The sequence below is a fragment of the Cupressus sempervirens genome, chromosome 4 (assembly GCF_028749045.1).
Source record: "Cupressus sempervirens isolate cs-2001-9-10 chromosome 4, ASM2874904v1, whole genome shotgun sequence".
In the NCBI taxonomy this organism is placed as follows: Eukaryota; Viridiplantae; Streptophyta; class Pinopsida; order Cupressales; family Cupressaceae; genus Cupressus; species Cupressus sempervirens.
The window spans coordinates 232,965,781-232,991,225 of record NC_143121.1 but is presented as its reverse complement, the minus strand read 5'-3'; the positions used below and the strand labels follow the sequence as shown (position 1 = coordinate 232,991,225).

The following is a 25,445-nucleotide window of genomic DNA, read 5'->3' as shown; positions in this document are numbered from 1 at the left end:
ATTGTGATATTTGTGGATGACATAATGTTTGGAGGTAATGATGAGGCAAGTGACAAATTTATTGATGAAATGAAGAATGAATTTGAGATGAGTATAATTGGTGAGATGGAATATTTCTGAGGTTTACAAATTGCGCAAAACAGTGATGGTATTTTTTTATCATAGACTAAGTATTTGAAAGATTTGTTGAAAAGATTTTGCCTTGAAAGTTGTAAGCCTATTGGTACACCTATGATAACTAGCCGCAGGTTATCTACCAAAGATGAGACACCTATAGTTGAGTAGAAGTACAGATTCATGATTGGAGGTTTGCAATATCTAACTTACACTAGACCAGATATAACAAATGCAGTTAGTATAGTAGCAAGATTTCAATCAGATCCCAAGGAATCACACAATGATATAGTAAAGAGAATATTTAGATATTTGAAGGGTACACTTGATTTTGGCTTGTGGTATGACAGATCAAATGACTTTACTCTATGTGCATATATTGATGCGGATTGGGTAGGCAGTATGGATGAAAGAAAGAGTACAAGTGGTGGAGCATTTTTCCTTGGAGGAAGATTGGTTTCTTGGTTGAGCAAGAAACAAGATTGTATCTCACAGGGTACAACACAAGCAGAGTATGAAGCAGCAACAAACAATTGTAATAAGATCATGTGGATGAAACAGATGTTGAAGGACATTGGGAATGAGTTTTCAGAACCTGTTATCATACATTGTGATAACACAAGTACAATGAGTATGTCTAAGCATCCTGTGTCACATTCTAAGACTAAACATAAATCGATTAAGTATCATGTTCTGAGAGAGAAAGTCGAAGAGAAAGAAATCGGATTAGAGTATGTTAATACAAAAGAGTAAATTGCAGATATTTTTACGAAGCCTTTGCCTAAGGATACATTTGAATATTTGCGAGGTATGCTTGGGTTTATGCCCTTGCCTACTTTTGAGTAGATGATGTAGAGAGCTCATCAGTCCAGTGTTATAGAGCACTATTGCTTATTTGGACTGAATGTTGATGCTTCTTGTATTTGTGGTTGAGCAGAGTCACCAAGGACTCTTGATAGCTGGCATGAAACAGTGTCTTTGGACACTTGAGCTGGTTGAAGACTTTGAGTAGTTGATTGATATAATGGTGCCTTTGTCATTTATGTCAATGGGGGAGAGATTGCATGAAAAACATCTTTTGTTAGTATGTGGGAGATGTATATGGGGGAGAGATGTATTGAAAGAAGATGATCACATTAGGTTATATCAATGGGGGAGAAGTGTAAACAATTGATGCCATCCATGTAAGAATGTGGAAGCACAGATGAAGAGTTGTTCTTGTGAGTTTCAAATTTGATTGATGAAGACGATTTGAAAAGATGTGACCAGAAACAGTAGTAGAGTTGGATTTGGCATTCTTGGAACTTACATATTTTTCATCTATGTTGTTATCAATGCCAAAGGGGAAGATTGTTAGCATGAATGCTAATGGTATTTCTTTAGGGGAGTATCCTAACCATTGCTAGAATAGTTGTGGAGATTGACATGTTGCATTCATGACCATGTTTGTCATTGATGTCAACATAGTATTATTTTGGTAAAGAATGGCAGGGTAGCAGATAGAGAACAAGGACGTACAAATTGTGTATTGATGATGAGGTCAAGCACAGTTTAGGACATGTTCTACATTGTGTCTTGATGTCGTGGAAAGCGTGTGTGTAGAGAGTTGGAGACATGTGAGAGTTATTCAAGAGTTACAGAGTACAGTGTGCAGATAGGGTACCTGAGAAGTAGTTTCTAATGTTTGGATTGTATCTCTTAATAGGGATAGAATTGTGATGAGCAAAGTTAGATAGTGACAGTAGACAACCTGGTGATGACATCAACGAGTGCGCAAGGTTCGAGGTCACACGTGAGAAGTTGTATTTACTGTGAGCCAATAGTGTTTTGTAATTGCGAAAAGATGTAATGATTTGTAATATCTTAAGGAGGTCCTTTTATAATTAATTGGGAAAGCCTCAAAGCTGACTCGGTAAATTATTTTGAGGATATGGTATAAAGGAAGGTTATTTTTCTTGTGGTGAAAAAACTGTAAGAGATGTGTATTTGTGAATTGTGCAAGTGATATGTGACGTTGGTAAATGCGTGTAAGCAATCAAAGGGATCAGTGTGATGTGAGTTTGAAGATGTGGTATTGAGATTTGAAGAGGTTTGGTTTGGTCAAGAGGACAGAGAAGGAGTTCAAATTATTCCACATTCTATAATTCTGCAAGGAATAATATAGAGACCAATTGAACAGTAAGGTCGATGGTCTTGCCCTAAAGCTATTTGGATAGTGGGTCCATTTGCCTTCTACAACTCCTAATAGGGTTGGAATCTCCTAACAGGGATTGATATGTACTGAATGTATTTCATTGGCTCCTAATCGAGTCCATCCTCTTACAAGGAAGTTTTATATTAGTACATCATTTTGTGAGTACCATCCCCATCGGGGTTTTCCCTTTGATCAAGGGTTTTCCTAGTTAACATGTTTGGTGTTATTGTGTATGTCTATCTTCTTATGGTTGCTGATTATATTGTTCACATGCTTAAAGTTTAATAAGATTCATAAAAGTTATATTGATCGATGACTGATTCACCCCCGCTCCCTCTCAGTTATCTTGGTGGGCTTTACTTTCTAACAATTCAAACAAATTTAGTTATGTATACCGAGAGGATCTATGAGAGTTAATTTGATTAAGGAGAAACATAGCAGTGGATTGGCTGGACATTTTGGTATTGATAAGACATTGAATTTGCTTACAGAAAACTATTATTGGCCGCAGTTGTATAAGGATGTTCAAAAGTTTGTAAGGAGTTGTGGAGTTTGTCGAGTTGCAAAAGGAGTAAGTTAGAATACTAGGTTGCATACACCTATTACAGTACTTGAGAAACCTTGGAGTGATATTAGTCTGGATTTTTTTTCTTGGCTTACTGACGACAACAGGAGCACATGATTCCATATTTGTTGTCATGGATAGATTTTCTAAGATGATACATTTCATACCTTGTAAGAAGATATCAAATGTTGTGCATATTGTAGATATTTTCTTTTAAGGACATTGTTATATTGCATGGATTACCAAGGAGCATTATATCTGATAGAGACAATAAGTTTGTTGGTTATTTTTGGAAGACTTTGTGGAAAAAGATTGACACTGAGTTAAAGTTCAGTTTTGCATTTCATGCACAAACTAATGGACAAAGGTTGTGAACAAAAGCTTGGGTAATTTGTTGAGATGCTTAGTCGGAGATATATACTGAGTAACTGGGATTTGGTATTGGCATAAATAGAGTTTGCATACAATAATTCTGTGAACAGAGTACTAGAAAGACATCATTTGAGATTGTTATTGGAATATAGCCTAGAGGTATATCAGATTTGTGGAATGTTGTTGGTGAAACAAAGAGAGGTGCTGGAGATGATGAATTTGCAGAATTTATGAAGTGTTTGCATGAACAAGTGAAACATGTGTTGGAACATAGTAATAAAAAATATAAGGAGAATGCAAATACGTCAAGAAGACATGAGTTTTGAAGTTGGTTACGAGGTGATAATTCATTTGAAGAAGGGTAGATTTCCTGTTGGCACGTATAGTAAGTTGAAAATGAAGAAGTCTGGTCCTTGTAGAATCTTGAGGAAATTTGACAGTGGTAATGCTTGCAAAGTTGAGTTACACGATGACATGGATATATCCTTTATATTCAATGTTTCTATTTGTATTAATATCATGAATTTGACAATGAGACGATAGTACCAAGTGATTATCCCAAGAACCAGATTGAAGAGATAGAGCAGATTTTCGATTAGAGAGTCGGTAAGAGTACAAGAGGAAAGGATTACTTTGAGTATTTGGTAAGGTGGAAGAACAAGCTAGTTGAAGATGTTGCATGGATTTCTCAATCTAAGTTGGATTCAGCTCGAATTGTGATACACTCATGATTGAGAAGAAGTGTTTCTTTTCAACCCCAGTTGTTTGATAAGGGAGTATCTCGGGTTGTACTATTCTCCTGCTTGGTGGATATGTGCTCGCTTCATTGCTATTGGCTTGATGGATGTGTTTTTGTCTTCGTTCATGGAGTGGCTCGGGTTCTTTGTTCGTCGAGGGGTTCCTATTCTGTGTTCACCGAGTGCCTTGGTGATTCTCTGCATCTGTTGTTCGGTGGTCTTATTCTTCTTTCATCAAGTTGTTTGTCTAGTTCTTATTTGAGAGCCGACCTTTGTATTTAATTCTTGATCTTTATTTAATGTAATAGATTGATCATTGAGATGGGCGTAGATCACCATGTGGCCAACCTCTCGAATATGATGATCCAGAAACTTTTGTAAGCCGTTTTGGCAAGGATAAATAGATGGTCTTCATTTAGGTTAAGGGAGAGAGAGGGGGGCAAGTAAGGGGTAGTAGATGAGAGGATTTTAGATGTCGCATGTTGGAGGATATTTTCTGTGTGTTTTGGATCTTTCTATTTTCCATAATTTGGGAGGTCTGACAGTCAGGCATGTATGATGAAATTTGATGAATGAATGAAAGATTTCTGGCACTCTCACTTTTTGGTATTGTCCTTTGCAAATTGCTTCTGTTGTGTAACTCAGTGAGGGTTGGTTGATTGTTAGGGGAGCTTCTGGCCCTACCTTTCAACTTTCTGTGTGTCAATATTTCACCTTTAATTCCATCAAGCGAATGCAAATTAAAAATTCTATATCAATTGAAGTTATGGATTTTGATCATTAACTTACCATACAAGGTAGTTCTTACAATCTGTAAGAAGCTAGTGGTCTGAATTTGTATGAGTCTAACAAGTGAACATCTACGATTCCTTCTATCCATCAGAGCTATCAGATTTCCACAATCCATCAAGAATCAAAATTGATTTCTGGGCATGATTGTGTGAATATTTTTTATGACAAAAATATTCACACAATCATCTCCAGAAATCAATTTTGATTCCTTCTATCCATACAAACTAAACTACTCATAGAAAAATCTACTCTAATGACTTGAAGTGAAATCTGATCTGCAACTTGGAATGAAAATCTATTATGAATGAGAGATGTAGATAACATGCAATAATGCAAAATTGATCGCAACAATTTAGACACAACAATGAAAAGTAGGGCGAATTTGGTAATATATTAGCAACAATTCTCAAACAACGTCTCTTACAAATGAGAGGGGGTGGGGTTTATATAGGAGCCCTAATTACAGTGAACAACCAATATTGATTTAAAATCAAGGCCCTGGATTAATCCATTGCAAATCCTAATTAGAGCAACCAAAAGTAGCCAATAGAAGAGGAGCACCACAAAATAAGCCAATGCAAAACTTCAAAGGCTTGGAGACCAATAAGAAGCGAAGGATCTGCCTAGTCATCATAAAGTCATCATCCAAGATGTAGACTCCCTCTTTTCCCTTCTTGCAAAACCAAGAGACTTAAGCAAAATTTTACTAAGTTCCTCCATGTCAATACTATGAAGGTTGTCATACTGCATTTCCATAACTTCTAACCTCTCCATGTATGTGTCTAGTGTGTTATCCCATTTCAAAGAAGGCCACTGTAGATCATTAATAGGGAATATTAGTGAGAGGAAACCATTCAAGTGACTCTCCTCAAGAGATTCTGTTCTTGTGAAATAAACTGATTCCAACCTCTCCCTTAACTTTTCCAAATCTAACTCACTAGCAACATCAAGATTGAGATTGAGCAGCTTCTTGATTGCAATAAAGACCTTCAAGCTTTTCCCCAAGACATGATCTTCAATATTACTACATTGGGTGTGAGCATGCTCATATGCAGTCTTCATGGTAAGCAATGAGAGAATACCGATAGCCAAAGTCATAGGTGCTCCCCCTATTAATGACTCCCTCCTACATCATGACCGAAGTGAGGATTGGTCTTAATGCCTTGAGACGAGGAATGAATTTCTACTTGAGCTCAAATTCCTTCCATATTTCTTCTAATCCTTGTGCCTTTTCTATAATTATGGTGGTCTTCCCATGTGTTTGAACCATTTTCGTGAGAAAAATCTCTACTTGCTCTCTAATATCTCTTGCCCATTTCTTTACTATGTTGCAAGCACAATGAGAACCCTAGGAAGTAGGAACATATGCAACAAGTGTGGTGTCTTCATGCTGCACTAGATTCACATATTTGTTTATGATCTCTTTCAGCATTAAGTTTTCTATCTCTAGCTCATCATGTTCTTTTGTTAGTTTATGCATTCTTTCTTCTATAGCATCTATATTGCCCCTCAATTCCTCAAACTCTTGCTCTGTAGGTGGTTGTCCAACATTGAATGAGGAGGTATGCTAATCATTAGGAGTGATCTCATCCCATTCTTTTCTCCTATAGGAACAACCAAATGCACATTGCGAGACCCTATCTCATCCCTAGCAATCCTATGAATCTTCTTTGTTGGTTTAGCTTTCCCTGTCTTGCCAATCTTGCTAAAAAATTTGTCAATATCTTCAATAGGAGGAGCCTTTTCTTCCCTTTTATTTCTCCATGCCCTTGTTTAGCTATTCAGGAACTTCAGATAAGTCTATATTGTCATTCATCTACTCAGACTCTTTGAACTTTTTCAAATTCTTACCTCATCATTTCCTCATGAAATCAATTAACATTCTAGACTACCTCTTCCTCCCAACAGTCTTCGTCTTTGATTCATCCAATAATTTTCTCTGTCTGCCTTGTGCTTGTACGCGAGCCTTTGTGGGTTTGGATCTTTTGGAACGGATGTAAATCCTTGTTTACAAAGAACTAAATACTCTAACATGTTCAGTGATTTACCACATGGAAAGCCACCTAATAGAGGCACAAAGCACATGATTGAGTTAGAGGAGGGCACTAAGCCAATTATGATCACTCCTTACTGATGCCCTAAGTGCTTGAAAGATGAGATCGAGAAGGCTATTCAAGAGTTACTCGGTATGGGACACGTTAGGCCAAGTAAGTCCCCTTTTGTTTGATTAGTTGTTTTGATGAAGAAAAAGGATGGTAACTCAAGATGTGCATTAATTACCAGATGTTGAACAAAAGGACTATTAAGAACCAGTATCCCATCCCACACATTGATGAGTTGATTGATGAGCCAAACAGGGCGTGCTACTTCTCTAAGATTGATTTGAGGTCTAGGTGTCACTAGATCAGAGTTAGAGAGAGGGATGTGGAGAAGACAACATTCAAGTGTCACTCTGTGGTCACTTTGAGTTCTTAGTCATGCCCTTCAGCTTGATTAACGCCTCAGTGACATTCCTGTCTACCATAAATAGCGTCTTCCACAACTTGCTAAGAATATATGTTCTAGTTTTCTTATGATATACATGTATACAGTAAGATGTTGGATGATCATGTGGTATACTAGGATATAGTGTTGGACATTTTGGATAAGACTTCCTTGTATGCCAAGGAGTTCAAATGCACCTTTGGCATGATAAAGTTACTTTATATTGGGCATATTATTAGTGCCGAGGGAGTTTCAATAGATCTTGATAAGCTTTGTACTATTCTAGATTGGCCTACACCAGAGAACCTAACACAACTTAGAGGCTTCATTGGTCTGTGTGCATTTTACTATAGATTTGTGGTAGGTTTCTCTCATCATGCAACTCCCCTTAGTGATTTGACTTGTAAGGGTGCTTTTGAGAGGACCTCTCAAGCCCAAAAGTGCTTTGAGAAGTTCAAGTAGATTATGACATCATGCCTAGTGTAAGCATTACCAGACTTTTTAAGGCCATTTGAGTTGCATTGTGATGCATCAAGTGAGGGCATTGGTGCCATTCTTTCCCAATATCACCATCCTATTGTGCTTGAGAGCACGAAGCTCACGAATCTTGAGAGAGCATTCAATGTGTATGATAAGGAGATATTGGCCATTAGGCATGCTTTGGCCAAATTTATGCAATACTTAGCTAGTAGTAAGTTTGCATCAAAATTGACCATAATAGCCAAAAGCATTTCCTTGGACAACAAGATCTTAATGAGAGGCATCGGAAGTGCATCAACAAGCTCCAGTCAAATGATTTGATATTTCCTATTTAACGGTAGACAAAATGTAGTTGATGCGCTCTCACGAAGACCCATTTGTGTGTTATTACAAAGATATCTAAGGATTGGAGACACTTGGTCATTGCTGAATATGGCAGGGATCAGTGGGCATCTAGCATTGTTGATGGTAGTATTTTGAACAACAAGTATACTCATGTAAATGAGATGATCATTTCCAAGGGGAGGATTTCATTGGTCCTAGGAATGAGTGTTAAGTAGATTGTGTTGTGGGCCTTTCATGATTCTCCATTGGTTGGACATCCTGGGTTCTTTAAGACTTATAGACAAATTCAAGAGGGATTCACATGGAAGGGCTTCAAGTTAGATGTTCAGCAGTATGTCAGAGAGTTGGTATTTTAAGCAAAACAAACAAGAGCATACTTATCCAACCGGTTTATTGCAGCTACTTCCCATTCTTGAGAGGAAGTGGGAGTTTTTATATATGAACTTTATTGTGGGATTACCGAAAGCCCAATGCATAAATTGCATCTTTGTAGTGGTGGATCGCCTCACCAAATATGGACAAGTTCTTTCCTATTGCCACTACATTCTCAATGACGCAGATAGCTGAGTTGTTCTTCCAGGAAGTGTTTAGGTTGCATGGCTTGCCCTGTAGCATTATCAGTGGTAGTGATAGCTGATTTATGAGTCACTTTTGTGTGGGATAGAGTTGACTCTGAGCACTAGTTATTGTATGTGCTAAATGTGGCCTAATGTAACAACACACTTCAACAAGTCATTACATGCACGATTGCTTCACAAAAGGATATAGAGAAATTTATCATGAACAATCTAAGCAATTTGACCTGTTGCATTCTATCTAATAAGAGTAGGGTGTTCTCAAAACCAAGAGCTTCAGTGACTATAAGACTCTGGAATGAAGGATTTGAATGCATGTAACTAGTCTATGTTTTTATAGTTTTAGAATGCAATAAGATATGCAACTAGTCTAAATGAACAAGTATTAATCTAGGAAAGCAAATAGATTCTAACAACTACAATGCAAATTAATCTAAATGATAAGCAAATGCTAATAATAAAATAAAGAGTAATGAGCAAATATCTAAGCAATTCTAGCACAAATTTTGCAGAGTTTTAATACTCACAATTAGCACCTTAGAAATGAGAGGTAAGAGGTCTCAATTAATAAGAATCCCAGATAGACCGACATTGGAGATTGAATCAGACGAACGGTCAAGATTGATTTGAAGCTGAGTTGAAATAGGAAGTTTCCATTTAAGAGGACTTTAACTGCTCTGCTTCCTTTTTTGATTCAACTGGTTGTTTCCATTTTCAAACTCAAGAAATGATTTTTCGAATATTTTGAAAAGTATTTGAATATTATCTCATTTTAAATGATTTTTCTTAATTATTGAATATTTAAATTCAAATAATGGATAATTTGAGATACTTAAATAACTTAATTAATTCCATTTCATATATAATTGGAAAAAGAGAATTAATTAAATTTAAGTGCTATAACTTTAAAAGCACTTTAAATTAAAGTAATTAGTCATGGAGGTTTAATAGCCAATTTTAGTTCAATATTCAGGAATTTATTAATGTTTAAAAGATTGTTGCACATAAATGGTTTTATGCAATTGATACTTAGATTGAGTAAAAACAACATAACTAGAAATGCCTAATGAGTTAGGATTTTGTCGATTGTTGATTAATATTCGAGATTAGGGACAAATTGGTTTAGGAGACCAATTTCAGCGTATTACAGTTACCACCCTCAGACTGAGATTGTTAGTAAGTGGATGGAGGGCTATCTACAGAACTGTGTGTCACCAAAACAATGAGCCAGACAAGATATACTTGTGCAAGTACTGTTATAATTCCACTCATCATATGTCTATTTAGATATCCGCTTTTAGAGCCTTGTACAGTTATGATCCCCCAAGCTTCATGGATTTTTTATTCAGTGACAATAGGGTACCCATGCAGGAGACTCATTGTAGGACATTCAGGATATATGAGGACCCTAAGAGACAACTTATAGAAGGCTCAAAATTAGAAGAAGCAGTGCTCACTCATTCCAGGTGGGTGATATGGTGTATCTGATGTTGCAGCCTTGTATGCAGTCATCTATCAGTAAGAGTGGAGATGAAAAGTTCAAGCCTCGCTATGATGGTCCCTTCCATGTGGTTAGGCATAGCCTATGAGCTTGATTTTCCAGAGGATAACAGACTGCATAATGTATTTCTTGTATCACGCCTTAAGAAGGCGCTAGGTAGACACGTCCCATCTTCTACCGTACCTCCACTGGATGATGAGGGGAGGTTAGAGTTGATCCTTGAGGTGATGCTGGATACCAGGGAGAAGCACCAGTGTTGTTGGATCATCAGAGAGTTTTTGAAGAAGTGGTAGGGTCTCCCAGATGAGGATGCCACTTGGGAGCCTGAGGATATACTTTAACACCAATGATTGCAATTGCTTGAGGACAAGCAATCTTGAAGAGGGGGGACTGTAATGTCCCCATTTTAGTAGGTTCCAGAGCTTGGCAATGTCAGTTCATCTTCGTGACTCTTGTGAGTTGACACTTTTATTTGAGGCTCTCAGTTTGTGTGACTTGCTATTAATAGGAAGTCAGGTCAGCAGGGTATGCATTTTTTGCAGTGCAGTGGTGACTCTTTGACTCCAGATTTCATCAGTATTTTATTGAGCATTGTTAGTTGGTTGTGTATTGCAAGTTATTTGTTTAACTTATTAAATAACATTATAATGCTTCATGTTCTAATTGAATGGTGTGACCAAGAAGCCTTTTAAGTGAAACGTGTGAGCATGGAGCCTTTTAAGTGAAACGTGTGAAGGAGAAGCTTTTTGGGATTGAAATTTTATTAAAGCAAGGCTTGTCTAAGGAATTCAATCCATCCTATTATCTATGCATTTGTTATTTTGAAGAAGTTTGTTTTGAGGGTCTGAAGCTGTGAGAATTTTGAATTCTCATTATTTTCTGAACTTTGAGTTGGAATTCGTTGCCAATGAATTGAGCATTTCACCGATCTGCAATTCCATTTGAAACTGGATGTATTTTTGTTGTGATTTAATAATTTTATACTGCTGTGATTAGAAGTTGGAGGGTTAATCATTGACGTCAACAGGAGAGTGCAGTGATGAAATCTACCAAAACATAGAAAGCAATTCAGTAGGATGAAAGCCTTAATCTCAGACATTCTTTGATGCAATGAAAAGCCCTCCAATGCCCTTTTCAATCAGAAACTCTGAACAGTTTAATCCTTGGCTACAATTCTGTAATGTTTTTCCCTGAATTTGCTAATGGAGAACTCAACATAGTAGCAAAATGATCTTCTTGTACACTTGCCCAACCTGAATTGGGAGGCTATGTGACCAGATGGAGCATTGATAAAAACACACGCAAAACTCACAGCCACACAACACCTAAATGACCATTTCTATGATGTTCACGTGTTTAGGTATGCACAACTAATATTTGGATGACCCATGCCAATGGAGGGCTCAGAAAATTCCTCCACTTGAATCTCCTCATCAAAGATATTTTGCACTGTAATATGAGTGGAGTCTGACAAATAAAATTTTTCCTGCTTGTATAGAAAGCCACTTCTCCTGATGCCTAAGATTATAAAGCTCTGCCAACCTGCCACATGTCCCCTGGGCATCCACACTCAAATGTGACCCATCAATACATACTCAGGAATATTCCTTCCTATGAGGGATTACATGATTAACAACTTTCTAGACAGTTGTTCCTTCCATGCCATTCTGTTTGGTCCATGCAATCTGGCATCTCTGATCAAACCAATCAAAAGAATAAATTACCCCCCAACACAAGGAATTGAGCAATCCATGCTGGATTTTTCAGCATGCTAATCGATTGTAACAAAATTGTAATCATTTTGAGATCATCTTGACCGTGGGTTTTTCTATAAAGCCTCAATGATTAGTAAAATTAAGCTATTAACTATGGTCCACGAAGTCTCTGGGACAGGGATATGTTCCGGTATGGGGATGGGGACATGGTTCCGGTATGGGGACAGGTCAAAGCCAAAATTTAGGGAACAGGACCTTAGGGGACAATGATTAAAAATATAAGGGATTTTTTTATATAGAGAGACAAAATTCAAGTATGCATATTATAACATTGATAAACCATTCACCATAGACATTTTAGAAGATCAATACATGGAAAATTATCAAATGACAAATACAAAGTACCTCCATTATAACATATCACATACATTTGTAGTAAAATTAAAATGCCTAAAGTCTCCAAGTGTTATGCATGAAATCAGAGTGGAATAAAGAGAAGTGCAACTAAAATAGTAAGTAGTAAATAGAAATATTAAATGCAATCTTTCCTCACTGCTGCTATTGTTGTTGCTCTATATTATTTTTCTCCTCTTAGCAAGTACATCATATCTTATAATGAGTAGAAGAGTTAGTGTTTTAATACAAATATGGTTTGCATATTTTTATTATGTCTTTAAGACAACTACGGACCCGCATAAAAAACAAAATTTACTTTTTTGCCTTACCCGACTAGCTGGAAAAAAGGAGACGGCTAGAAGTTTTGGGGATGGCTAGAGAACGGCAAAGCCGTCCCCGGTATTGCTGGCCGTCCCCAAGTTTCTTGCCCAAACTTTTTTGCCGTTTCAGGGATGTTTCTGAAGTTGGCAAAAAGGGGAGAGCTTTTCTGTCCCTGCATCCTTGTTTCGTCCCTGAGATGGATACGAGCCTAAAAGCATAGGGGACACGTCTCCATGGAACACTGAAATTAAGTGGTTGGAAATATTGTACTCTGGTTCAATAGGTGAAGAAATTAACTACATTATCTGTAGATTAACATTTTTGAGAACAAGACCTTATGACCTCTTGACCAGGGGTGCATTGTGTAACATTGATTTTACGGGGCATTCTCTCTCACCTTGGCATGTTCACTCTTAAAAAGTCATGGGGACTGTGTACTTGGTGCCTTTTTCTTTTAATTAATTATTGTGTCATGTGTTGAACTCTTATAGGCGTGGTTCAGTTTGTCTATGTGGGTGCATTTGCTTTCTACCTCTTCAGCTTATCACAAAGGATGATTGTATCTTTTACAGCTTGATCCTCAGGAAGATGAGTTTTAGGAAGCGATTCCTTTACTTGCGACCCTTATGAGAATTATTTTTGTCTGTAAATAGGGTTTGTGAGTCATATGTCGAGCGACTTTGGCTTCTCGTTTTCCTGCCAACAATGAAGGGAACGTGGTGAACTGTGTCGTGAAAGAATAAAGGTATAAAGCTCTGACCAGAAATGACCCAAATCTGTAAATAGCATCGAACAAATTCTTATCCCGTCCAACAAAGCTTTGATTTGATGCTTTGCCTTCCCTTAACTTAGGTTGTGTTGTAGGGCACACTCCATCCCATTCTTGCAACACTTCCAGACTGCCCTCATCTAGGCGGGAGTCTATTTCTTGGATCAACATAGCCCAACCCCAAAAAAGCTATTATTCATTTTAAATGAATACTCAAAATAATGTATATTTCTCCCAATGCCTTTTGCATTTTCTTCAGTAAGAGACTTTACAAACTTGAAAACAATTTATATTGCAATGCGAAATATCAAAGTGATATCTCCAATAGCTGACAAGGATAGATAGTTTCACTATCAAAACTGGCAGGCCTTTCGGGTTTCATCCTAGGCACAAGCTTAGTACAGCTCTCTAGACCAATATAAGAAATAAATCAAGCATGTCCAAATGATCCTCAAGCTTCTCAATAAATAGGCTTTGGATGTGACGCATCCTTTCAATCTTCCAGCTGTTAGAATCTCCCGTGTGGATGTTTGAATATTTGATTGTGTTATTCTTATAATTTTCATTTGAGGTGTAATATTAAGTAATTAATTAGGAAGTCCCTTATTTTTTCATTACAGCCTATGAGAATTAAATAGGCTTAATAATTCATTTTGGACGACTAGGATGAAGGTGACATCACACATTCTAAAAAAATCTTAGTTATGCAGTGATTTTAGATTTCTAACAAAAATAACCAAATATTTATTCCTTGTAATATGTGTCTTCAAATACCTGTTAAAACATGTATGAAATCCTTATTAGGGATGAATAACTGAAATTGTAACCATACCTTCTATAGACCACAATTATCTCCTTAAATTGCAGTCAAAAGCAGTCTCCCACCCTCTTGAGAATCTGTAGAATGTTTAAACCTATTGGTAAACAGTAACACTTCAAAACCTTGGATAATTTCCATCAAGCACAAAGATGGTTCAACATATCAGTATATTTATAAATTAGAAACTATTATTTTTTAATATAGAACACTATCACAGCCTCAATCACTGTGTTCTCTCTGATTGACTATCAATAAGATAGATTTAGAAGGGATGGTTAGGATTGAATGAGAGGGATTTTCAATTTGAATTTCAGACAGAAAAAATCAAATGCTCCTAGTTGGTGTATGGAGGGTTAAGATTGATTTGCTTAAGGAGATGGTTGAGAATAAAATTTGATTTGAATTTGGATAGAAGATAGTTGGAAATGAAAGGCTAGGAATTACTTGATTGAATCAATGCTCAAGATTTAGAATTGAGTTTATTTAAGAGTAAATGATTTGGATTTACAATTTCTTTTTAATTGGTATGTAATTGGGAATAGATGATCAGGATTGGTTGAATGATTTGGATGGCTAAGATTAAATTTTCATTTCATTTGGAATCTTTAAGAGACTTTAGTTAGGCAAATGGATTATATCATTTTCGAATTGAAAGATAACAAGATTTTTATAACAAAATTTAAGAGGGGGATGACGGGTATTAGCTTAGTTAGTTAAATAGAAATAATTTGTTTAAGTAATTAATGTTAGTATGAAATTTACTTAGCTAGATGGTGGGAGAAATAAACGTACTTATTTAAAACATTATGGGATTGATGATGAGAATCGATTAGAATGACAAGGTTATTTTTTGTCTCTACACTTCTAATTATATTTCAATATCATAATCTTTTGCATTAATTGACATGTCACCACAGGTTGATCTTGGAGAGCTATATTGATTATTCCCATCAAAATGATAATAAGGTCAAATTTAGTGAAATTTTGAAACATTCATCATATGCATTGAAGTCACGCATGGTTAATACAACTCATGTAAGAGCAATTAACAAAGGTGTTTCTAAAGTTAAAACTGTTTTTGTGCTGGTTTCAATTGTTTGGCCACAAAACCATTATTAGGTGTTTGCTAAATTCTCGAGACCCAAAAAGTTACATAGAAGGCTTTTAAAAGGATGCATGCCCTGTTCTGATTTAGGATTGGATAAAGCCAGTAATTGAAGACAACAGTGAATGAGTTGTCTCACCCTTCTATCCTGCATCAAATCTTGTTATTGGGAAACAAATTAGTTCTTCTTTTATATACCTGACACTCTTCTGTAAACTAGAATTAGATTGTTTTCTATGAATTAGGCTGTATATATTCTTACACTGGAACTCTTCTTGAAAAGTGGATAAGAATTTGCATATGCAACTAGGAACTACTTACCCCCTCAAAATATTTTCATATAGTGCAGTTAGATAAAATTTAACTTCATTGTATGCTTTAAATGCAGAGCAATCCACTTATCTTAGGTGTATAGACAATGCATGTACAACTGTTTTTGGCCTTTTCGGACTCCCTTGAAAAGAAATGCAAAATTTATTTTTCTAAAACCAATTGCAACTGTTCCAGAATGTTTATTACAGATGACTCTTGATTATATGTGCTTTAGGGATTGTATCATTCTTAGGCTTAAGCACAAAAGTTTTCTCAAATCAAGTTCTGGAATCTCGGCTAGGAAGGTATATAGTTCATGACATTTTCTATTTGGAACTTACAAAGTGATATGCTTATAATCTGTAGAAGATTGAATCCTCAGCTTTTAGATTTAACTGCATTGGCGTTTTTACATCAATATTTTATATTACACTTAATTATTCACCATTAGGATAAAGATACATTAGTGATAGGAATGTTGTTTGTTTGATACAAAGAACCTGTGATAGTATTACGGCATGTGTTGTGAGGATTAGTTGCTCTTATTACTTAAACACTTTTTGGATTCTGATTTTTATTATCCTTAATCACAAATACCATGAAAATAATATTACAAATCATTTCTATAATGAAGCATTTTCTCGCTTTCCTAGGAGCTATAGTTGATTTCTTCCTTGTGTGGTTTTACGTATCATGCAGGTGCGACCTGTGGAGGTCAACGAAGCATTCAGACTTCAGAAAGAAAATGGCTATGTTATTCTAGATGTGCGTCGAGAGGAAGAATTCAAAGAAGTGGGTACTTTCAATGCCATTCTTGCTTCTTGGTATTTTGAGGATATCTTTTAGCTTTTTATCTTAATTAGTAAGAACTCATTCATTGTTTGTGTTCTACCTACACTTGAAGGAATCATCGCATTATCTCAAAATATCAAAGTACAACGGCATATTTTTTAGGATCTGATACAAGAATTCTCATTGTATGGTGAGAAGAAAATTTGGTTTGGAAGTATAAGGTTTTTCATTTTCAAGTTTTTGGATGCAACTGTGTGGTAGTATTCTAGATTCTGGTTTCAGATCACACTCTAATGAGAGGACCACATGGTCTGATTCAAAATGTTGATGTAAAAAACTAGTACAAGGTTAGATCCAATTCAAGGAAAGCTTGTGTATGAAATGGGTAAGAATTGTATACGTTTGTAATTGTATGTCAATTTATATCTACTGGCTGGCTGGCTGCACATGCAGTAATTAACTGTTGGTTGTACCTATATTTTTGTTTTCTTCATTCCAGTTGCTTCCTCAATGCTGGTTGCAGAAGTTGGTGGTAAATTCTTATTATAAATGCACATGTTCCTTGTGTTTCTGATGAATCCTTCTTTTCAGTATCATCCAGAAGGAGCTTTAAATGTGCAAATTTATAGATTAATAAAAGAGTGGACAGCATGGGATGTTGCTAGACGTGTTGCATTTGCATTCTTTGGGATTTTTCAAGGCACTGAAGAAAATCCAGAGTTTCTTGAAGGTATATTTTTACTAATGCTGGAATTATATTACTGGCATGTCAACTAACTACCATATCGAGTCTTTCATAAAAGAAAGCCTATTCAAAATATGAATACTACATCTTAATGCTTTTTCTGTACATGGCAGAAGTGAGATCAAAACTGGATAAAAACTCTAAAATCATAGTGTTATGTTCGCAAGGTGGTACCTTGAAACCTTCTGCAAATTTCTCTGAAGGTCAGCAATCAAGGTAGAATTTCTTGTTTGTATATTATGGAGTGATTGGAGGCCCTTTCCTCTATCAGTTTTTAGAATAGAAAATATGTAAGAAGTAAAAATTAGAATTGGGATAGATAAATGGTCAGGTTCAAAAGGAATTGTATGATGTTTATCAATTGCCAGCCTTAGCTGTTAGAACAATACTTATTCTAAAAAATAAGTAATATAGTTGGTTCTGTAATCTCAAATCACTGTAGAATACTGTTTCTGACATTCTGTTGTAAGTGTGCTTAATAATGTAAATAAAATCAAGGTTAAATCTTCTTGCTAACTTCTTCAGCCTTGATCCTAATAAGATTTTGATTATACATTGTACCACATTTTCATTACCATTGTAATTCTTGGTCTATTATATCCTTCTCAATAGAATGGAAAATAATGGTGGATCTTAAGTTTGATTGAAAAGTTTAGAAAAGAAGTTGAGAATTCAGCAATATCTGGTGTATGCAGGTCTCTCATAGCTGCCTATTTGTTAGCACTTGATGGCTACAGTCCTATCTTACATTTGGAGGGTGGTTTGTATGCATGGGGCAAAGCAGGTTTACCTGTCAGTTATGAGGAATAATGGCGCTTGTCCATGAAACAGAGAGAATTGACATCCTATAAGATTATTTTCAGCTGTGGGATGCTGTGGAGGTCAACTTGATTGTGATGATTTCAAAAAGTTATCCTTAAATATCTAATTTTTTGTCTGTAACCAAGATCTAGCCTTGCCATTTAATCTATATGTTGTATTCCTTTCTTTTTTGATCAGAAATGGTGGATATCTGATATCCCCATTTTTCTCATTTATAGCCCAAATCTCATCTTTCCAATTTTGATGTTTTTCCCCAGTAATTGTTTATCACAGTCAGAAAGATTTCTTCAATATGCTTCACGAAGAAATCAATTGGTGTAAACACCAATGCCATCTTGTGGTGAGATATTTTCTGAACTACAGCTATAATAGTCCTTTAAATTTTTTCTCTAAAAGAAATGTATTTTATATTAGATCAATGAACATGACAATTTTATTGGCATGAAAATATGACTACTCTGAAAGCCCAGTCCTATGAGAAAGAACAAAAGCTAACATTCATGACTTTACCAGAGACTCAAATATTGTTGGGGACACAATCAAGCTGATCTTTCACAAGCACAGACAATTAATCCTTATATCTCCACTTTCCTAAGCTTGACATCAAAGAGAAGTGTGCTTTATATGAAATCAAAGAACATGATAATCTCTTAAGGTTGACAAGGGAATTACATAGGAAAGAACATCCTAAAGGAACCCCAAAAGCTAATCTTTGCCCCTTCGCCCCTTTGTTAGAAATTGAACCTCTTTACTCAAACACAAGCTTAGCTTTAGCAAAACAGTTGTTCTGATTTGAAATAACTTCCTTAGGATGAGGGGGTAACCTATCTCATGAAATGTAGCCTTATATCTTGTCATCCCGAGGAGATCAATGGCAAGAACCAAGTTGTATGCTTAAGATTTTTGACATCATGCCGAATCATTTAGGTGACCCCAAAAAGAGGGTCCTAACAAAATAACAGAAATCTGTTCACATCAATAAGTTCAACTTGTACGTATCTTAAAAAAATTCCTAGCAGAACTATAGCTTCAGAAAACAACTAATTTACTCTGCCTGCCAGATAAACGAATCTTCTATACAGTCTTGTGCGGCGCTGACTTGACTGCTAGACCTTAGTGAAGTATTGGGTACCTCAAGTCAATCTATATGAAAGAACCCCAAAAGTCCAAGAATTCTTTTGATACCTTTCCCAAGGCACCTTGGGGTCATTGACAACCTGTGGAGCAATAACACATGTATGTCTTGCTTGACCTTGGAAGTCTTTTGTCACATGGTCACAACAGTCATGTAAATTTCTCTTCTTCCAACCTCTCCAATAAGTGTCAAGTCCTTCAAGATGTAATTTGAAAAGACAACTTCCAGAAATCATTTTGCAAAGCTCTTGATTATCCAACTTTTATGCTTGAATGTGATTTTGCCTATTATTATGATTAGTTTTCCCCTAAGTTGCCGATTCGGGTTTGGGGATGTATTTGGGTTCGTGTGTGGGTTTATGAGTATATATATATATATATATATGTACAAAAATAAAGAGAAACATGCATAATTGTAAAACTTACTAAGTCATTTCATAGTATCAATATATTAGAAAAAATATTAAAAATATTAATATATTATTGTTTAATGTTTTTAAGTTCATTCTTTTGGCCCTACAGGCCATGGGTTCTCATGGATCCGCTTGAGTTTGCGATGGATTCGGGAAGAGTCCTTGTTTGGGATTGTGGGTACACTTGGGTCCACGCCCAAACAAGGACCTTGCTGAACCCGTAGCAGACCTGGGCTCAAATCCAGGCCCAAAATCGAGCTCCAGGGTCTGAATCCAACTTTCCAAGATTTCCCCCAACAAGACCACATCTTTTATTTATCTCAAACATCAAGTTTATAGCCAAAGTTGTTCTCATTGTGTTGTGAAGTTTAAGTTCGCTCAGTGATGAAATATGCTCGTGTGAGATCACAAAGGAAAATGCCTTTGCCTTACCAATTATACCACAGAGCTGAAAGGGTCTCATGACGAAAATAAAATCTGGCTCAATGCATTACCATCCAATCCTCTTGCCATTTATTTTCCTGCAAAGTCTAACCCTTAGATTTCATTAGGTATTCCTAGATCCCTTGAACCCTAAAAATCTGCAAATGATCCCCTACCACAAGGAAATTTCTTTCATCTCAATCCACTTTAAACAAAATGTTGAGGACATAAATGCATTCTTCATAGTCCTTTTAGTTTGATAATCTATCAATCAAATTTGATCGTTCAAATCTCAATTACATTTTCTAATATTTTGAAGAGTCATTATTCATGATGCATATTTGAATGTTTTGTATTGATAGTAATATCAATATTTGCAACTCAACTAATGTACAAGAAAAAAACACGGGGATTGAACCTCTTTAGCAAACTCACAGAGACCAACATATATGTGATTCTGTGCAAAAAAAAGCAACGAGTAATCACAATTAATTGCAATAGCTTATTTCTAGTCAAATTATAACCAAAGTAGGGTGCCATTGGGATATTCAGATTATATATTAGGGTTACATGAAAACAATCACAATAATTGTTAAAGAATGAAAATTTTAGGAAGTAGAAAATGAGCCAACGAGGAGCTCATGCAACTTTATTTGTAGAATAGGTGCATAAGGTATTTTTAAATATCAATGAAGTACACATTTAAAAATTATGAACTAGAATTGCATCAATTGCTATAAATGGGCAAGCAAAATCCACAAAAGAAATCATCCTATTGCAATAATGAACAATTGCCTCCATCATAATTCCCAAATAAAATTTATTGGCCTCAACCAAGTGTATTGTGGCACATCTACTTGCACAAGGGGCATTGAGTTATTCGCATAGGTGTTTGGGTGACTTTATGATAACATACATGACATGGGGTTTGAGACTCTTGAGGTATGTATATCTCTAACAAGGTCTCATTGTCTAAGGGACATTGACTTGTTCACCCAGGTGTTTGGGTGACTTGTTGATAACATACATGAGATGGGGTTTGAAATTCTAAGGTATTTCTATGTTTAACAAGGTCTCATAGATAAGAACACGCAAATTGTGAGTTCTTAGGATCAACAATGGCCTACTAAACTATGTTAAATCTCCTCTTCCAAACCTAAAGAGAATATTGGCATTCTATACATGGTTTGACTTCTCATATAAAACTAGCTTGTGGATGACTTTAGCTTAACCAAGATTGGCAAATGCAAAATGTTTATCCAAGTCATATCAATCGACTCCAAGTGTAGATATCCCAAATTCACTACCTATCCTCTTTGAATAATTTTCTATATATTAATTAATATTAATTCTTTAGTTATTATTATTGTAATATGCCACTTCATCATATTTTCCTAATTATATTATGAGGTCACTATATAATTTATCACTCTTTGGCTTTGATTTTTGTTTGTGTCGAAACAAGGACATGACCACCATTGAGCATGCCAAAATATAAGAAAAAAAAGAGGTTGATAAAATATAAGGATTCAAATCTAATAAATGGATCATCATGCTTTGTTTTTCTTTGCTCCTCCAATTAAGCTAAAGTTCAATGCACACAATGTTACACCAAGAAGGCTCAATATGATGTGTTGATGGTGGAATATGGCCACTTAAGGAGCCTACAATATGACTGTTAGATTGAGATGATAAATCAAACGTGCAAAATGATGGTATGGAAGTGGATGATATGGAAATAGAATCACAAGATTAGCATGCAAATTTGTGAAAATGGAATAGAAGACCTCCAACTCATTGATTATCTATGAGGAAAATCAAAGGTCATGAAGCAATAGTTAGTGAAGGGCTAAGATTTTCTATTAAAACAAAACGACAAGTGTGATAGTTATGCTTACACGTGTGAGAAAGGGAGCAAGGGTTATTGAACATGTCAAGGGGTGATGTGGAGGCTTAACATTTCTTCAAGGTAGCTTGCTCACAAATGTGTGAGCTAGGTGTGGGATAAGGTTAGCATGCTCACACATGGGAACAAGGGATGGGTTGAGAAGGAAGTCAAAGATGCTTCCAAGATTGCACAAGGACATGTGCAATGCAACGCCTCTCCCATTTGCATTCTGCATGCCATCCTGATGGATGTGACTTCGATGATTCGAGCTTATTGTGTGATAATGTTGGACCCATGAGTGGTTGATTTGACTTATGGTGTTGCAACAACAAACTTTTGATGGATTATTACTGGTTGTACGAACTAGGGTCCGATATGTCTCAAGTTGGTTCTGTAGGTGTATTTTGCTCCTATTGTATTAGTTGAGCTGATCTTGTGAAGTGGTGATTATCCCCATGCTATGCTTTTATGTGACCTTGTGAGTTGCACCCTATATAGTTGATCCTTGTGTCCTTTTCGAGTGTATGTTGTGATTTTAATTGGTATTTGACTTATGAGATTTATGATGTTTTTTGTTGGTTTCACTGTGGTATATGCTAGTGGTTACCTAGTTTGGATATTATCATGATGTTATTCTGTGAGCACCGTTTTGATGTGATCGGTGGTTCCAGTGTATGATGTATTTGATTACTGCAACTTATTCCAATTTCTATAGTAGTACTAATTTATATGTTAGATTATGTGGTTAATAAAATTTTGATCATATCTATATAATGATGCTTTATGATGTTAGTTGACATATTTTGCATTCAAATTTATGGAGAGAATGATTTTATTTCATTATATATTGTGTTGGGTGTCTTAGTTATTTACTTCTTGTGATATATGCTTAGAGTAATTATAAAATGATTAATTATATGATTTAATTTAAATGCTTTATCATATGATTATATGTTGTTATGTTGTATTGCACCCATTATACGTGTGGATTGTTTGTGGGTGCTAGTACGGAGTGGGAACAGAGCCATAGACACTTGCTTGAGAGATCTACATGGTATCTCGTTCTCCATCATGTGACTTTTGTTTGTTTGTGCTTCGTCTACACACACACACACACACACACACACACAACAGGTACCAAGGACATTTATTTTGAATTGCATAAATTGAGTGCATATATTCTTGATAGTGGCACCAAGAGATAGTAGATTTGGCCTTGTATACTAAGCCAATGTCGTCCCTATATAGGTGACATATCTGATTATTATATATTATCCCTTTGGTACATGATTGGTAAATCCATATTCATATTGCAATTGTGATAGACCAATGAATGTTCGTTAGAGTTACCAGAGTTGTCCTGGAAGGATTATATTTAAATGACAATTAATGTATTTTGGGGATTTTAAATATTTTATTTTAATTATCGACTAATTTGTCATAGTTGGGGTTCCATTTAATTGGAATTGATTTATTTTAGTTTGGGAAAAGCTCAAAGAGATTATTTAATAATCTGTTTTGAAGTTGACTTTTTGAAGATTGCTTTTAATGTCAAAAAGTGAGCTTTATTTTGACTTCACATTTTTATGTTATGAGAATTTGGTGATTTTTCTCCAAAACCCTCTTGGGGAGAATCGATCTTTTGTTGGGTAAAATTTGGGTGTCGAATTTGTGCGGTGGAGCAGCTCGTTGGATTCATGTTCGAATTGCTTCACATCCTCAAAGCTTTCATCTGATTCAGTGGAGTCCTTATTTTATTCTCCATTTTCTTGGTTTTCACCATTCATGTGAGGTAGGGCTATTCACATCTTTTGATTTTCTTTGTATTTTCCATTGAAGCAAATTTTTATTAGTGTGTGGACTGAGAACTAGTGTTCCCTCACATTTTCATTGTCTTCCTCCACTCAGTTAGACGAGTGTGAGTATTTATTGTATGCCTGTGTAGGGTTTGAAGCTTTTTGCACTGTTATGCTTCCAAATTTCTATGAAGTGCCCAAATCCAAGATTTTATTTAAAAAGTGTGATGTTGGGTTGATTTCGACCAATACTTTTTAATTTTGTTAATATATTTGATGTTTGATTTTTGACACTTTTATTTGCCACATCATTTTGTGTGCCCTCTAAATCTGCATGTTGCCATGTTATGGTTTGATTGAAATGTGGATTTAGTAGTCCTTGCTACAAGGAGAAGGATCATGTGTTCAAAATTCCATAGAGGACATTTCAAGCATTTTTATATTTTGATCTCAAAGTTTCTATCAATGTTAAAATGCTAATTTTCACCCTTTGTCGGATTTTGCTCGAAATTAGGTATTTGATGGAGTTTGGGCATTTTATGGCTTACTCGTGATCTAAAAAGATGATTTATGGATTCCATGGGAATCTGTGTTCTTGATAGAGTGGTCAATGAGCTATGTGTTGTTTTGTCTTTCTTTGGTTTTCACTCAATTATTTGCCTTGGGTGTTTTGGAGTTGAGATATGTTCCTTGTTGCTTTTGCCCATGTTTTGGCAGCTACCATGCTTAAGTTTGAGCTTGCATGAGATATGTGGATGTATGGTGTATGAGATTGCATCCAAGTATGTAGTTGAGCTACCCTCCTATATTGAGGTCTGAGTGGCCTAAACTCTTGGTATTTGAGACCAATCGAGCTAATCATGTTTAGTGGTTTATGACTTTGAGAGTCTTTTATGGCTTTTGCAATATTGATTTATTCTTATTTATGCTTTTTCTTGGTGACTCATTGTAAGGAGATGAACTTGTTTAGTGTCTAAGTAGCGGAGTGAAGTGACTTGCCAAGGCTGAGTGGGACACAAAGGGGTCCCTGGTTAGTCCATTCCCATGTGTCCACACTAAACCTTTGTTAGTAGTGAGTAGTACCCTTGGTATATAGTAATATTTAGTCTACTATATTAATTTGGATATGGATCTTATGTTAAGTGCTCTCCATGTATGCTTGCATTTTGTTTTGGTGTTCTATATTGGACATGTGATGTCCAATGAGATTATGTATTTGTCTACTGTGTATGCCATAGTTTGTGGCCTAGTTACTATCTCCACAAGCACAATAGGTTGGGCCTATGGGTTCCATATGGTTGGGAAGTGTTGCTAATTGTTGGGGACTGATGAATAGGGACAAACCTTCTCCAACTACAAGATTTGGAGCTTGTATGGTCACTCTTTTCATTGTAGAGTTTCTTGATGATATACATGTATATTTGATGCTGTAGATATTGATGTCGATTCAACCTTGTTTATTTACGCTTACTTTTATGTATTGATTTACTGGAGTGACTATTTCCTCAATTTGTGTGTATTTGGTATGCCTAGTGTGGAGATTGTTGTCTTTCGATCATGCTTTTATTCCACCTTTTTTTTTATAGCTTTTTCCTTGTGTTTTCTCTTAGAATTGATGAAATGTTTTCTTTGCCTAGAGGATGGCATTTATGTTGTCTTTGGTTTGAGACTTTAGACATATTTTAGTAGAATGATGTCTATGTAGTTTGGCATCTATGTATTGGCATCTTCATAGTTTGGCGTCTGTGTAGGAGGATGATGTCTACACCCTCATTGAATTGTGTATTTTTCATAGAATTCACCAATTTATTTGGTGTCTGCATTGATGACTTTGT

General features: G+C 35.8%; 1 protein-coding gene across 2 annotated transcripts in view; it reads left to right on the top strand.

Moving 5' to 3' along the window:
- LOC149560857 (Rhodanese/Cell cycle control phosphatase superfamily protein) overlaps nucleotides 1–18,404 on the top strand; it is a 53,533-nt gene extending 35,129 nt beyond the window's left edge. Inside the window, exons 3-6 of one of the 2 annotated variants that reach the window (XM_089824867.1) lie at nucleotides 16,297–16,389; nucleotides 16,981–17,119; nucleotides 17,248–17,337; nucleotides 17,830–18,404. In XM_089824867.1, the coding sequence (XP_089680993.1) occupies nucleotides 16,297–16,389; nucleotides 16,981–17,119; nucleotides 17,248–17,337; nucleotides 17,830–17,840 (333 nt within the window). In that variant the 3' untranslated portion in view covers nucleotides 17,841–18,404. Of the gene's footprint in view, nucleotides 1–16,296; nucleotides 16,390–16,980; nucleotides 17,120–17,247; nucleotides 17,351–17,829 lie in introns of both variants that reach the window. The other variant, XM_089824866.1, reaches the window with a different exon arrangement.
- The last annotated feature ends 7,041 nt before the right edge of the window (nucleotides 18,405–25,445 follow it).